This window comes from Lagenorhynchus albirostris, chromosome 18 (genome assembly GCF_949774975.1).
Source record: "Lagenorhynchus albirostris chromosome 18, mLagAlb1.1, whole genome shotgun sequence".
Taxonomy (NCBI): domain Eukaryota; kingdom Metazoa; phylum Chordata; class Mammalia; order Artiodactyla; family Delphinidae; genus Lagenorhynchus; species Lagenorhynchus albirostris.
In genome coordinates this window covers 23,430,268-23,444,583 of record NC_083112.1, presented here as the reverse complement: position 1 = coordinate 23,444,583, position 14,316 = coordinate 23,430,268, and the positions used below count along the sequence as shown (strand labels likewise).

Below are 14,316 nucleotides of genomic sequence, written 5' to 3'. Positions count from 1 at the left end.
CTCAATCTCTTTTTATTTTTAGGTTCTCTTTGTATTGAAGTAGAAAATACAGGCAGCAAAGTTCACATCATAATATATATCTAAATAAATTTTTACAAACATACTCGTATAAACAGCCCCCAGATCAAGGACGAAAATATCACCATACCCCTGAAAAGCGTGGGGATACTTTCAAGACCCCTTTCAGTGTACCGCAGCCTTAAAAGGAGCCACTATCTTGATGTATGTATCACAGGTTAGCTTCTCTCTTGAATGTCGAGTCATTTGCATCTGGCTGCTTTGGGTCAACATTATCTTTGTGCGACTCATCCATGTTGTAATGTGGAGCAGTCATTTGTTCATTCTCATTGATGTATATAGCAGCCTTAGCAAGGCGTGCACTGTGGACCCCCAGGGGTTCCTAAGACTCCTCTAGGAACTTATTTTCTCCCTTTTCAGGCCTTCTTTGGGTATACAAGGTAATTATTTTTTTGAATGCCATGTATTTTGTATGAAAGCAACAGTTTTCAGACTTTTTCGTCTCAGACCAAAAAGTGTGTCGGTGGAAATGATCAACTAGAGAAATCAATGAATTAGAAGAGATTAAATTTAAATTCAACAGGGGTAAATGTAATGTTCTTTTAGGTCCCCAAAATCAATTGTGTAAATATAGGGCAGAGACTTGGCAGTGTTACACATGAAAAAGAGCCATGGGGGTATATTTGATCTTAAAGGCTATAAGATTCACAGTGTAAAAGCCACTAGAAATAAGCCGGTGCATTCTTAAGCTGCATTAAAGGGCACACAGTATCTGTATTATGAGACTGAATATTACCACAATCTTCTGTACTTGTCACTCACTTTTTCAACTAATATTTATTACCCAGGTATACTGAGCTGAAGTTAGATCTTGTCCAGAATTTTGTGTCCCTTTCTGGATGCTAGGTTTTGGAAGACATGGACAAACTAAGTAGTATTCAGAGGAAACCAAACAGGATGTTGAGGAGCTGGAAGCAGTGTCATATGAGTAGTCATTCATTCATTCAACAAAACAGAATATAGCAGAAGTAACATTGTATGAATTCTGAGTCTAGGCCTCAAGAAGCTTTGCAGCTTCAGCCGTTACCCTCTTAGAACCTGGAGACTACCATGTGAAGAATACCAGGTTGGTCTATGCCTCCTGAAGGATAAAAGACCAAGTTGAGAGTAAGGACTAGCCATCCCAGGTGAAGTCCCAGTGAGGCCACCCTGTACCATCCAGCCCTGGCTCCCCTGACCCAGCTCAGGAGAACTGCCCAGCTAATCCATGGAATAGTGAGGGAAAAAAAACATTGTTGTTGTTAGCCACTAAGTTTTGGGAGTAGTTAGGCAGAAAAGGCTAGTATGAAAAACGTCACATGACAATAAGAGCTTTTAGAAAAATAAAGCAGAGTGGGGGAGGGGTAGAGATCAGCAGCTGGAGAGGAGGCAGTTGCAGTATTACTTATATCATCTTAAAATTCTCTGTAAGGGGATAATATTTGAGCAAAGACCTGAGGGAGTAGGAAGTCATGCAAAAATCTTAAGAAGAGTATTTTAGGCAGAAGGAACATCAAGTGCAAAGGTCTTGGAATGAGAACATACTGTGTATTTCTGGAATTGTAAGGAGATTGGCTAGAGTGTAGTGAGAAGGAGAACAGTGGTAGGAAATATGATTGGAGAGAACATCCAGGGCCAGATGATGACGTAGCTGGAGAGCTAATGCTAAGAACTTTGGCTTTTACCTTCAAGTGTAATGGGAATGATATGATATCTGATTTACAATATGAGAAAGTCTGCTTTGGCAGCTGTGGAGAAAAGATAGCTATAGGATGTCAAGAGTGGAAGCAAGGAAGTTAGTACAGAAAATTGTTACCAAAGAAAGAATGATATTGATTTACACTATGGGTTTTGTAACGAAGGAGGTAAAGAATGGTCCAGTTCAGGATATATTTTGAAGATAAAGCCAACAAAGCTCATGGATTGGAGGTAGTAAAAATGAAGAAGGGTAACTCCTAGGTTTTTGGGTGAAGCAATAATGAATAAGAAACCTTGCTATCGTGAGAAAATTGGAGGACTTCTATGCAATATCTAATACTTAAAATGTTGCATGAATATGTGAAGTCTCTCTTCTGTGCCTTTATGGAGGCAGAATTATGTTCACTTAGAAGAAACTATGAGCAGTGAAGATTGGACCTCTATAAGGAAGACTGTGCTTGTAGTTGGAGCTATCCTAGTTCCCCTTCATGAGATATCAGTCAACTAGTAATTACAAGTACCTACTGGGAGCTAGGCACTGTTCTAGGCACTGGAGCTACAGCAGTGGAAAAAGTGATATTCAAGCAAAGCAGTAAAGGTAACCTGAGATTGCAAACTGTTGGAGGACAGTTTGTTGGTGATGTAATAGGAGGTATTCATGTATTGTGTAATAGGTAAGAACCCTTTAAGACTCTTCCAACCCTAGGTTTCTGTGATTCTCTATAAGGATCTGATAAACTGAATCAGACTCAAAGTATTCTTCAGAGCCTTCTGTCTGTTGTTTTAAAACAGCTATATTGAGATATAATTCATGTACCATATGATTCATCCATTTAAAGTGTACAATTCAGTAGTTTTTGGTATATTTACAGATGTGTACCACCATTACCACAGTCAATTTTAGAACATTTTCATCACCTCAGAAGGAAACTCTATCATCCTTTAGCTCTACCCGCACCCCATCTCCCAATCCTCAGTTCTGTTCCGTTGATCTGTATGTTTGTCTTTGGTGCCAGTACCACACTGTCTTGATAACCTTTGCCTTGTAATAAGTTTTAATTTTTTTTTTTTTTTTTTTTGCGGTACGCGGGCCTCTCACTGCTGTGACCTCTCCCGTTGTGGAGCACAGACTCCGGACGCGCAGGCTCAGCGGCCATGGCTCACGGGCCCAGCCGCTCCGCAGCATGTGGGATCTTCCCGGACGGGGGCACGAACCTGTGTCCGCTGCATCGGCAGGCGGACTCCCAACCACTGCGCCACCAGGGAAGCCCAAGTTTTAATTTTTTGAAGTGTGACTCCTCTTACTTTATTCTTTTTTATAGGATTGTTTTGGCTATTCTGGGTCTCTTGCAATTTCATGTGAATTTTAGAATCAGCTTGTCAGTTTTTACAAATAAGTCAACTGGAATTCTCATAGAGATTGTGTTGAATCTGTAAGTCAGCTTAGGGAGTATTGCCATCTTAACGTTAAACCTACTGATCCATGGACGTGGGATGTTTTTCCATTTATTTAGATCTTCTTTAACTTCTTTCACCAATATTTTGTAGTTCTAAAGTGTTTTATTCTTTTTGATACTGTTGTGAATAGAATTATTTTCCTTTTTTTATTATATTTTATTTATTTATTTTTGGCTGCATTTGGTCTTCGTTGTTGCACGCGGGCTTTCTCTAGTTGTACCGAGTGGGGGCTACTCTCTGTTGTGATGCTCGGGCTTCTCATTGTGGTGGCTTCTCTTGTTGTGGAGCATGGGCTCTAGGCACGCGGGCTTCAGTAGTTGTGGCTCTCAGGCTCAGTAGTTGTGGCTTGAGGGCTGTAGAGCGCCGGCTCAGTAGTTGTGGCTCGCGGACTCTAGAGTGCGGGCTCATTAGTTGTGGCTTGCGGGCTTAGTTGCTCCGTGGCATGTAGGATCTTCCCAGACCAGGGCTCGAACCCAGTCCCCTGCACCGGCAGGTGGATTCTAAACCTCTGGGCCACCAAGGAAGTCCCTAGAATTATTTTCTTAATTTCATTTTTGAATTATTCATTGTGAATGTATAGGAATATCATTGATTTTTATATATTGATTTTATATCCTTCAACCTTGCTGAACTTGTTTATTCCAGTAGTTTTTTTGGTAAGTTCATTAGGGTTTTCTATATATAAAACTATGTCATCTATGAATAGAGTTTGTTTTACTTCTTCCTTTCCAATCTGGATACAATTTATTTCTTTTCCTTACCTAATTTCCCTGAATAGAAGCTCAGTACAATGTTGAGAAGAAGTTGTAAGCAGGGACATTCTTGTCTTGGTTCTGATCTTATGGAAAAGCACCCAATCTTTCCCCCATTAAGTGGGGTATTAGCTGTGGGTTTTTCATAGATGCCCTTTGTCAGGTTAAGAAGTTACTTTCTAAGTTTGTTGAGTGTTTTTGTCAAATGCTTTTTCTGCACATATTCAGATTATTATGTGATTTTTGTTTTTTGCTTTTTATTCTGTTGATGTAGTGGGTTACATTAATTGATTTTCGGCTGTTAAACCGATCTTTCATCCCTGGGATAAATCCCACTTGGTCATGGTGTACAAAATTTTTTTAGTATGTTGCTGGATTCAGTTTGCTAGTATTTTGTTGAGTTTTTTGCATTCACATTCATAAGAAATATTGATCTATAGTTTTCTTGTGATGTCTTTGTTTGGTTTGTTATCAAGATAATATGGGCCTTGTAAAATGAGTTAGGAAGCATTCCCTCCCCTTCTATAAACCATCTAGACCTGGGTTTTCTTTGCATAGTTTTTTGATTACTGATTCAGTCTCTTCACTTGTAATAGATCTATTCAGATTGTCCATTTTTTCTTGAGACAGTTTCAGTAATTTGTATCTTTTGAGGAATTTGTCTAATTTTATATATGTTTTCTAATTTGTTGAAATAGTTATTTATAGTACTCCTTTATAATTATTTTTATTTCTGCAAGGTATGATAGTGATGTCCTCTCTTTGATTTCTGATTCTAGTAATTTGAATCTGTTTTCTTTTTTTCTTGGTCAGACAAGCTAAAGGTTTGTTTTGCTGATCAACAAGCTAAGGACTTCTTTTCAAAGAACCATCTTTTGGGCTGGTTGATTTTCCCCGTTGTTTTTCTATTCTCTCTTTCATGAATTTTTGTTTTAATTTTTATTATTTCCTTTCTTCTTCCTGCTTTAGGTTTAGTTTGCTCTTCTCTTTCCAGTGTCTTAAGGTTGAAGTTTAGGTTATTGATTTGAGATCTTTTTTTCTTTTCTTTTTTATTTAATTTAATTTATTCATTCATTCATTCATTCATTTATTTTGGCTGAGTCAGGTCTTAGTTGAGGCAGGCAGGATCTTCGTTGTGGCATGTGGGGTCTTTTGTTGTGGTGCGCATGCTCTTCATTGCTGCACATGGGCTTCTCTCTAGTTGTGGCATGCGGGTTTTCTCTCTCTAGTTGTGGTGCACAGGCTCCAGGGCTCATGGGCTCTGTAGTTGTGGTGCGTGGGCTCCAGAGCACGTGGGCTGTAGTTTTGCAGCGCGAGAGCTCAGTAGTTGTGGCATGCAGCTTAGCTGCCCTGTGGCATGTGGGAACCTAGTTCCCGGACCACGGATCAAACTCACATCCCCTGCATCAGAAGGCAGATTCTTTGCCACTGGACCACCAGGGAAGTCCCTAGATCTTTTTTCTTTTTTAACCCAGGAACTTAAAACTATAATTGCTCTCTAAGCACTTCTTAAGCTATGGCCTGTAAGTATTTATTTCCCAAATTTGTTCTTGCTACTGATTTCTAATTTCATTCAATTGTGGTTGGAGAACATAATGTATTGTTTCTATCCTTTTAATTTATTGAGGTTTGTTTTATGGCCTATCATATGGTTTCTCCTAGAAAATGTTCCATGTGCACTTGGGAAGAATGTATATTCTGTTGTTGGGTGGAGTGTTCTGTAGATATCTGTTAGGTCTAGTTGGTTTTAAGTGTTGTCCAAGTCTTCTACTTCCTTGTTGATCTTCTGTCTAGTTGTTCTATCCATTATTGAAAGTGGGGCATTAATTCTTATTGTTGAATTGTCTGTTTCTCTGTTCATTTTTCTTAGTTTTCGTTTCGTATATTTTGGTGCTCTGTCGTTAAGAGCATATATATTTATAGGAACAGTTTTTTGTTTTAAATTCTATTTTGTCTCATGAGTATAGCCATTCTAGTTTGTGTGTGGTTGGTGTTTCATGATACCTCTTTTTCCATCCTTTTACTTTCAGTCTATTTGTGTTTTTGAATCTAAAGTCTGTCTCCTGTAAACAGCCTTTAGTTGGATCATGTTTTTTTAATCCAACCTGACAACCTAATGACAGATTGGATTGTTTATTCCGTTCACATGTAATTTTATTATTGATATAGTTGGATTTATGTCTGCATTTGTTTTTTAAAAAATATTTATTTATTTATTTGCTGCATTGGGTGTTTGTTGCTGTGTGTGGGCTTTCTCTAGTTGCAGTGAGCAGGGGCTACTCTTCATTGCGATGTGTGGGCTTCTCATTGCGGTGGCTTCTCTTGTTGCGGAGCATGGGCTCTAGGTGCATGGGCTTCGGTAGTTGTGGTGCGCGAGATTAGTAGTTGTGGCACACAGGCTCTAGAGTGCAGGCTCAGTAGTTGTGGTTCACGGACTTAGTTGCCCTGCGGCATGTGGGATCTTCCCAGACCAGGGCTTGAACCTGTGTCCCCTGCATTGGCAGGCAGATTCTTAACCACTGTGCCACCAGGGAAGTCCCTGCATTTGCTTTTTGTTTTCCATGTCATGTCTTTTTTACCCCTCTGTTAGTCTTCCTTTATTGCTTTCTTTTGCACTGAATATTTTCTAATGTAGTATTTTGATTTTATTATTTCATTATTCTTGAGGATTTTTAAAACTGATTGCTCTAGGGTTTACCATATACATCTTAATTTCTCAGAATCAGCTTCAGATTTATACTAGCTTAATTCTTATATATGGAAATATTACTTCTATATAGCTCTATTCCCATTTTCCCCCTTTTGTGGTATTATTGTTATACACATAACATCTACTAATGTTACAAGCTGAACAGTACATTGTTAGAATCATTACTGTCTGCTGTTATTTTCTTAATCTATAACAACTTTGCTTCTATACACCTTTGTGCTATTACTAGCATGTGTATTATGCATGTATTATATTTCTGTGTTACAGACCAAACAGTACATTTTATGCATTTTTTTAACAGTTACCTTTTCAATCAGTTAAGAGAAGAAAGCAAAATAGGCATTTATATTGTGTTTTATAATTACACAGTTACATTTACTAGTGCTCTTTGTATATGTAAATTCAGATTACCATCTGAGGTCACTTTCTTTCAGCCTAAATAATTTCCTTTAGTATTTCTTCTAAAGTGGATCGGTTAACAATAAATTCTTTCAGTTTTTGATTATCTAGGATAGTGTTTATTTCACCTTCATTTCTGAATAACAGCTTTGCTGAATGTATAGCATTCTTGGTCAACAGTTTTTTCTTTGAGGACTTTATGTTATACCACTGCCTTCCTGGCCTCCATTGTTTTTCTGCTAAGTTAGCTTTTTATGTTATTGGGTTCCTTTATAAGTGTCACACTGTCTTTCTCTTGCTACTGTTAAAAGATAAACTGAGGCATATTAAAAATTTTAAGAGTTCGTTTGAGCAAAAATTCATTTGAATTGGGCAACACCAATCCGAAAGTGGTTAGGAGCCCTCTAGTGGAAAGATTTTTATAGAGAAGAGGCCGAATCAAACCAAGAAAATTATTTGATTGGCTGTAGCGTAAGCGTTTGCTTTACTTGGAAAAGTCTAGTTGGCTGTTTGTGATTAGTTGTACTCAGGTTTTAATTTCTTAATGTGGAGAGATTTATAGCCTTAGGTTTTAGTTTGATTATGTAGTCTACTAAGGCATTAAAGCCACCTCAGTCTAATGGCCTCATTTTTTAATTAATTTAATGCTGCCTTCCATATTCTCTCCTTGTCTTTGACTTTTAGCAATTTTTAATGATGTGTGTTTTAGGCCTTATTAAATTTATCCTACTTGGAGTTTGTTGAGCTTCTTGGATGTGTAGGTTATTGTTTTTCAATAAACTTGGGAAATTTTTAGCCAGTATATCCTTAAAGATTGTTTTTTCTCCTTTCCTCTCCTGGTACTCCCATTTCATGTATTTTTATGGATTTTATGATGTCCCACATTTCTCTGAGGCTCTGGTTTTTTCTCCTTCTTTCCTTTTTCTCTCTGCTCTTCGGTTTGCATAATCGCAATCGTTGTATCTTCAAGTTTGCTCATTCTGTCTTATGCCAGGTCAAATCTACTCTTGAGCCCCTCTAGTGATTTTTTTTTTTTTAATTTTAGTTCTGTGAATGTATAATGGCTACTTTGGAAACTTTTTCCATAAATCCAGCATTTGGTCCCTCTCAGAGATAGTTTCTGTTGCTACTTTTTTCATGATGTGTGTATGGGTCATACTATCATACTTGCCTGTTCCTTTACATGCCCTGAAATATTTTGTTGGAAACTGAATATTTTAGATTATGTATTGTAGCAGCTCTGGGTATTGGTTTGCCACCCCCCACCCCCCAGGCCAGCTTGTTATGATTATTTGTTTATTAACTGGCTGGATGGTTTTAGTGAAGTAGCCAGAGGTCTTCTCAGATTGCCTATCCTGGTGTGAAACCACCATGCCTTGTGGGCTGGGAAAAGAGCTGCTGAGGTCCCAGTATTTATTCTAAGGGAGCCATGTCCACGGTAGAGCCTCTGTTCCACTTTCCTGTGGCTGAGCCTCAGCACCAGGCAACTGGGAGTAGGAAGAGAAATACGAAGGTCCGTCCTGCTCCTCCCAGAAAGAAAGCCCTCTGTCCAGGAGCTGGGGAGAGATGGAGGCCTGTGTTCCTGCTAGAGCAGTCCAGCATGGAGTCTCTGCCTTGCTGAGCTGGGAGGGGAATAGGAGGGAGCCGTTTACCACAGATTCCTACTGACTTCTCATAGATCTTCTCTAGTAGATTTTTCTTTTTTCTTTTTGTTTTTAAGATCGTTTCTAGAGGTTACAAATGGTTGGGGGTTATTATATAGTTTTCACCAGTTTCACTGGGGAGCAGATCACTGGAACTTCTCTGAAGTTCAGAGAAGTCAGTCTCCTATGTGCTTCAATGTGATTTTAACATCTTTCTTTTAAGAAGGGTGGGTGGCTTTTAAGAACCCTTCAAATCAGCAGATGGCAATACTTCTTACTTCTGTCTTACAGATTTGGGATGTAGACATTCATAAGTTTTAACGAGAGTTAAGGAATATATGGATCTGCATAAGGAAGACCCAAGGAAAAAAGGAACTTATATATTCTTAATCCTTACATTGGTGTACTTTCTTTGAAACTCACATTAGTGATAAGTTATACAGGCATACCTCAAAGATACTAGGTTCAGTTCCAGACCACTCCAATAAAGCAAATATTGCAATAAAGCAAGTCACACAAATATTTTGGTTTCCCAGTACATACAAAAGTTATGTTTACACTATACTGTTGTTTGTTAAGTGTGAAATAGCATTATATTTAAAAAACAATGTATGTTCATACCATAATTAAAAAATAAACCTGTTGTAAAAATGGCACTGATAAGACTTACTTGACACAGTGTTGCTGCAAACCTTCAATTTGTAAAAGACTCAGTATCTACAAAGTGCAATAAAACAAAGCATGAGAAAACAAGGTATGCCTGTACCTAACTTTGTAACAATTGTTAGTTGTAGAATATTTGCTTATTTTCTCTTGTGCTGGTTAGGATTGTTTTACCCAGATGTTTTGCAGATATTTATTTTTAAAGCACCCACTCGTAACACACTTGTTTATCCTGTTTTCTGTCTCTCTGGAGTGATTTTACTTTTCTGAAACTGGTACTTGATGCAAGAAAATAAGGGAATAGTGATTCACCACTTCCTTCTCCCCATCAAGGACACGTCTCCACTCCCTTCTGTGTACTCAGAGCTGTGCTGATAATACAGAGAGATCTAAGACACGATTGCTCTTCAACGTATTTATTATATAATGAGTAGATAGACATATACTTTAAAAGTAAACCACAAGGCATGATTTCAATCTTCCTAAGAAGGAAGAGGACATGGGATGGGGTTACCGGCTTGAAGAAAGTAGAAAAGGTTTATAACAGCCAAATGTTTAACATGGTAGGAATTGAATAAGCAAAGAAGTTTGTAAAGGGAGTGAGAGACAGTGTGGTGTGGTAACCTTCCTGGGAATCCTGACTCCACCTCATTTTAACTCTGTGGCTAGTGTTGGGCAAGTAACTAAACTTTTTTGTGATTCAGTTCTCTTTATGTAATGAAAAGAAGAATTGAGCAACTACAAAGGATAGTTGGAGGAACCAAATGAAATACTGTATTAGAATAATGCCTAGTTACTATGCTCATCACAGTGGTTTTGATCATGGGTTTGCTGAGCCCCAGTTATTTTTGGACAGTATGAATTGATAGTGTCATCAAACTTCATTGAGATCAATGTATATCCAGTGTTAGTTTTTTGATAAATTTTTTTTATTAATTAATTTATTATTTTTTTATTTTTGGCTACGTTGGGTCTTCGTTGCTATGTGCGGGCTTTCTCTAGTTGCGGTGAGTGAGGGCTACTCTTCGTTGTGGTGCGGTAGCTTCTCTTGCTGCGGAGCACAGGCTCTAGGCGCGTGGGCTTCAGTAGTTGTGGCAGGTGGGCTCAGTAGTTGTGTCTCTTGGGCTCTAGAGCACAAGCTTCAGTAGTTGTGGCACACAGGCTCTAGAGCACAGGCTCAGTAATTGTGGCTCACGGGCCCAGTTGCTCCGCGGCATGTGGGCTCTTCCCAGACCAGGGCTCGAACCAGTGTCCCCTGCATTGGCAGGCAGATTCTCAACCACTGCGCCACCAGGGAAGCCCAGAGGATGAGTATTCTAATTAAATGGAATCCAGATGATTCCCCCAAGAAACCTGAGCAGGATCGAAAGATTCAAAACTGCATTGTTTCCATTAAATAAAGGATATGTATCCTATATATTTTATATTAGTCAAGATTCAGTGCCAGAAACCAGAGGTTTTAAGCAGGAGAGCATTTAGTGCAGGGAATGAATGGTTACAAATTGTTGGAAGGTCTAAAGGAGTACATTTTAGACTTGGCTTACAAGAATGGCTCCCCTAGTAATTACAGAGCTGCGCTGTCAGGGGAGCTACTCATTGACTACCTCATGGACTGCCACTAGAACTGTAAGGAAAGCACAACTGCGGCCATCACTACACCATGATTTCACTTGCTAGCAGCAGTAACAATGCGGCCCAGCAAGAAAACCTTTCTCTTCAGCCTTTCAAATCTCACAAGACTGCCTCTCATTGATAGATCCTAATTTGAATCAAACACTACTTGAAGAGAATATAGGAATCATAGTTTTAGGCTTAGGGCCTTTTCCAAGTTTTAGGAAGGTAGAATGAGTGCCGAACCCAAAGTTTCTGCCATGCACATAATTGAGAAGTCCAGTGTCCCTCTCATTAAAAGAGGGTGAAGGGTAATTCAATGTTATTCTGAATAAACTGTCAATTTTTTTCCTCTAACATTGCCATCAATAAATATAATGTTTAATGAGACTTTCGATCTTCCATGCCTTTGATTTTTTTTCTTTCTGCTAAATGAGCATGTTATGGCCAGTGATTTAAATATCCAGAATTCATATCAATCAATTAAAGGTTATGTTTGAGTTCAATTAATATTTTGGTAGTTGTTGAGGATATACAGGATGCCTGGCATTGCATTGGTAACTCTCAAAATTTAACCAGCTTGTTACCAAGATTGACATTACCTAATTCTGAGATCATTTTCAAAGATAATCCTGAAGTCAGTTTATTTCAGAGTCAAGTGCATATGGAAACTTGCATCAATTTCATTTGTAATTCTTATTGTATATTCAAGGGCACTCTGTGATATAATCCGTAAGTGTTTATAGCGATTCAGATCTTGATGTGAAAATGTCAGTGATATCTTCAAGGGTAAAAAACTAAATATAGCTCCTTCAGCATTGCCCTTATGCTGTTCTGTTTCCCTGCTTTCTTCCCCCCCACCCCCCCTTTTTTTTTTCTTTTTCCTTTTTAAAATGGGTGGTATGATATCAGTAAAAGGCCTGGATAAAGTCAGGACAATATACACACCAGTGCTATCTAGATGTTTTTGGTTTGTTGTGCACTACTGAGGTCTTATGTTTTCAACAGCTATAGATCATTTGTACTCAAGGGGAGAAAAAAAATAAAAACAAACACAAAGGGACTGGTGAACTGTAATATGATTGTTAGTTCTAGTGTTAAGCAATGAAAGTGTTCAGGACTAGAAGTTAGAAGGTGTATGATGCTTAAATAGCTTTAACGTGACAGTTTTGGGGCCAGTATTTTTGTATGTCAAAAAGCGTCTGTTTGTGATTTATAAAGATTCTGAATTTGAAATTCACCTCAGTTTTCCTCTTGTTCTTTGCATTAGCAGTAATTCATTGTGAAGAACTCTAAAAAAGAACTGACAGTTTTATTTTAGGGCACAGTGACTCTAAGTCTGTACTCCATAAGTATTATATTTCATTTGAGACTTTAAAAACTGTCAATAATGAAGTGTGTTTTAATCCATTTACTTTTCTTTGTCCTCTCAGGTGGATCTCCTTACTTAGCAACCAAAATTAATGAAGCAAAAGACTTGCTAGAAGCAGCCACCAAACATTGATTGATGCTCAAGGACCACTCTGAAGGAGAAAAAGGGGGACCTTATAAAAAATGTCCTGCAAGTTAAATCATGACCTTCATAATTTTCATACATGTAGTGACCACAATTATTTCTTCCACTACTAAGCTATATAATAATAAAAGAGGAACAATCCATCTTTGTTTTATCTTTCAGAGGAACAGGTTAAAATGCAATCACTGATCTTTCCCCCTTATTTCCTTCCTCTCTCTGATAGTCATACATTTTAAGACTTCTGTTAGTTCCGAATTCCTCCCCCCCACCCCCAACCCCCCCGTACAAGTATAATCATCGGTAATATAATTGGAATTTGTGGGCGATGGGTAGAAAGTTTCTTGCTGCTTATACTTATGCTCATGTTGTCCCTTGTTTCCTCAGAGGAATTTAGTACTCTGCCTATGTGAGGTGCTTTAAATATTTTGAGACCAAACACTGACTGCCATCCCGGGGAAGTGATTTGAAAGTTGATTGCATTTACTAAATGGTGTTTTGTAAAGCAGTGGTTAGGAAAGAACTCTGCTCTCCCTGAGACCCTATAGCTGAAGCATGAGAACTTGGAGAGCGACTAAAATGATTAAAGGTTTACAAAATGAGCCCTGTGAGGAAAGCCTGAAAAGAGCTGGGAGAAGTCTAAGGGATTTGTATTTAATTATAGTCTTCTGGTACTGTATATTTATTCAATTATTCATTCTACAAATATTTATTAACCACCTGTAACGTGCGAGGCACTGTAAGGTTCCTTGAGAGTTACAGGTGTGAACCAGTCATGGGTCGTGACCCAAAGGGACTTACAGTTAGGGAAAAGATAAACCACACAAATACTATTTGAGAGGCAATGCTAAAGAAGTTCAGAAAAAGAAAACAATATGTTAAATTGAGCATCAGGGGGAGCTTCATAGAATCATGAGTAGCATAGACCTTGGCTTTAAAAACAGTGAGATGTACCATATGATTGGTGACTCTTCTGTTTCCCCTGAGATCAGTCACAATTAGCAGAAATAGGATGTATTAGTTAGTTTGATTAGAGTGCAGGATTTCTCCAAAGCAGGGGATGAACACATGGTCTGGAACTCCTGGCCCTGAAATGTACAGCATGTTAAATTATTTTCTCAAAACAGCCCCTGGTCATCATCACTTTACTATTCTAAAAGTGACAAAAGAGACTCAGAGGCAGAATACCAGCATTATTTTCTAGTACTCCTTCACAACCCTGGGTTCATCCCAGATAAGCTGAACTATTGTATTTCATCTATCTTAAAATGCTTTCTTAATATTCTAGACACATTTTTCAATTTATGACATCCTGTAGTGGGGGAGTTTTCTTTTTCTTTTTTTTTCCTTAACATCTTTACTGGAGTATAATTGCTTTACAATGGTGTGTTAGTTTCTGCTTTATAACAAAGTGAATCAGCTATACTTATATCCCCATATCTCCTCCCTCTTGCATCTCCCTCCCTCCCACCCACCCTATGCCTGTGGTCACAAAGCACCGAGCTGATCTCCCTGTGCTATGCGGCTGCTTCCCACTAGCTATCTATTTTACATTTGGTAGTGTATATATGTCCATGCCACTCTCTCACTTCGTCCCAGCTTACCCTTCCCCCTCCCCGTGTCCTCAAGTCCATTCTCTACGTCTGTGGCTTTATTCCTGTCCTACCCCTAGGTTCTTTAGAACCTTTTTTTTTTCTGTTTAGATGCCATATATATGTGTTAGCATATGGAATTTGTTTTTCTCTTTGTGACTTACTTCACTCTATGACAGACTCTAGGTCCATCCACCTCACTACAAATATCTCAATTTCG

At 38.5% G+C, this 14,316-nt stretch overlaps 1 protein-coding gene across 1 annotated transcript in view; it reads left to right on the top strand.

Moving 5' to 3' along the window:
- DNAJC15 (DnaJ heat shock protein family (Hsp40) member C15) overlaps positions 1–12,648 on the top strand; it is a 62,581-nt gene extending 49,933 nt beyond the window's left edge. The window contains exon 6 of the mRNA XM_060129099.1: positions 12,425–12,648. Coding sequence (XP_059985082.1) covers positions 12,425–12,495 — 71 coding nt within the window. The 3' untranslated portion in view covers positions 12,496–12,648. The remainder of the gene's footprint in view (positions 1–12,424) is intronic.
- Positions 12,649–14,316: the final 1,668 nt, after the last annotated feature.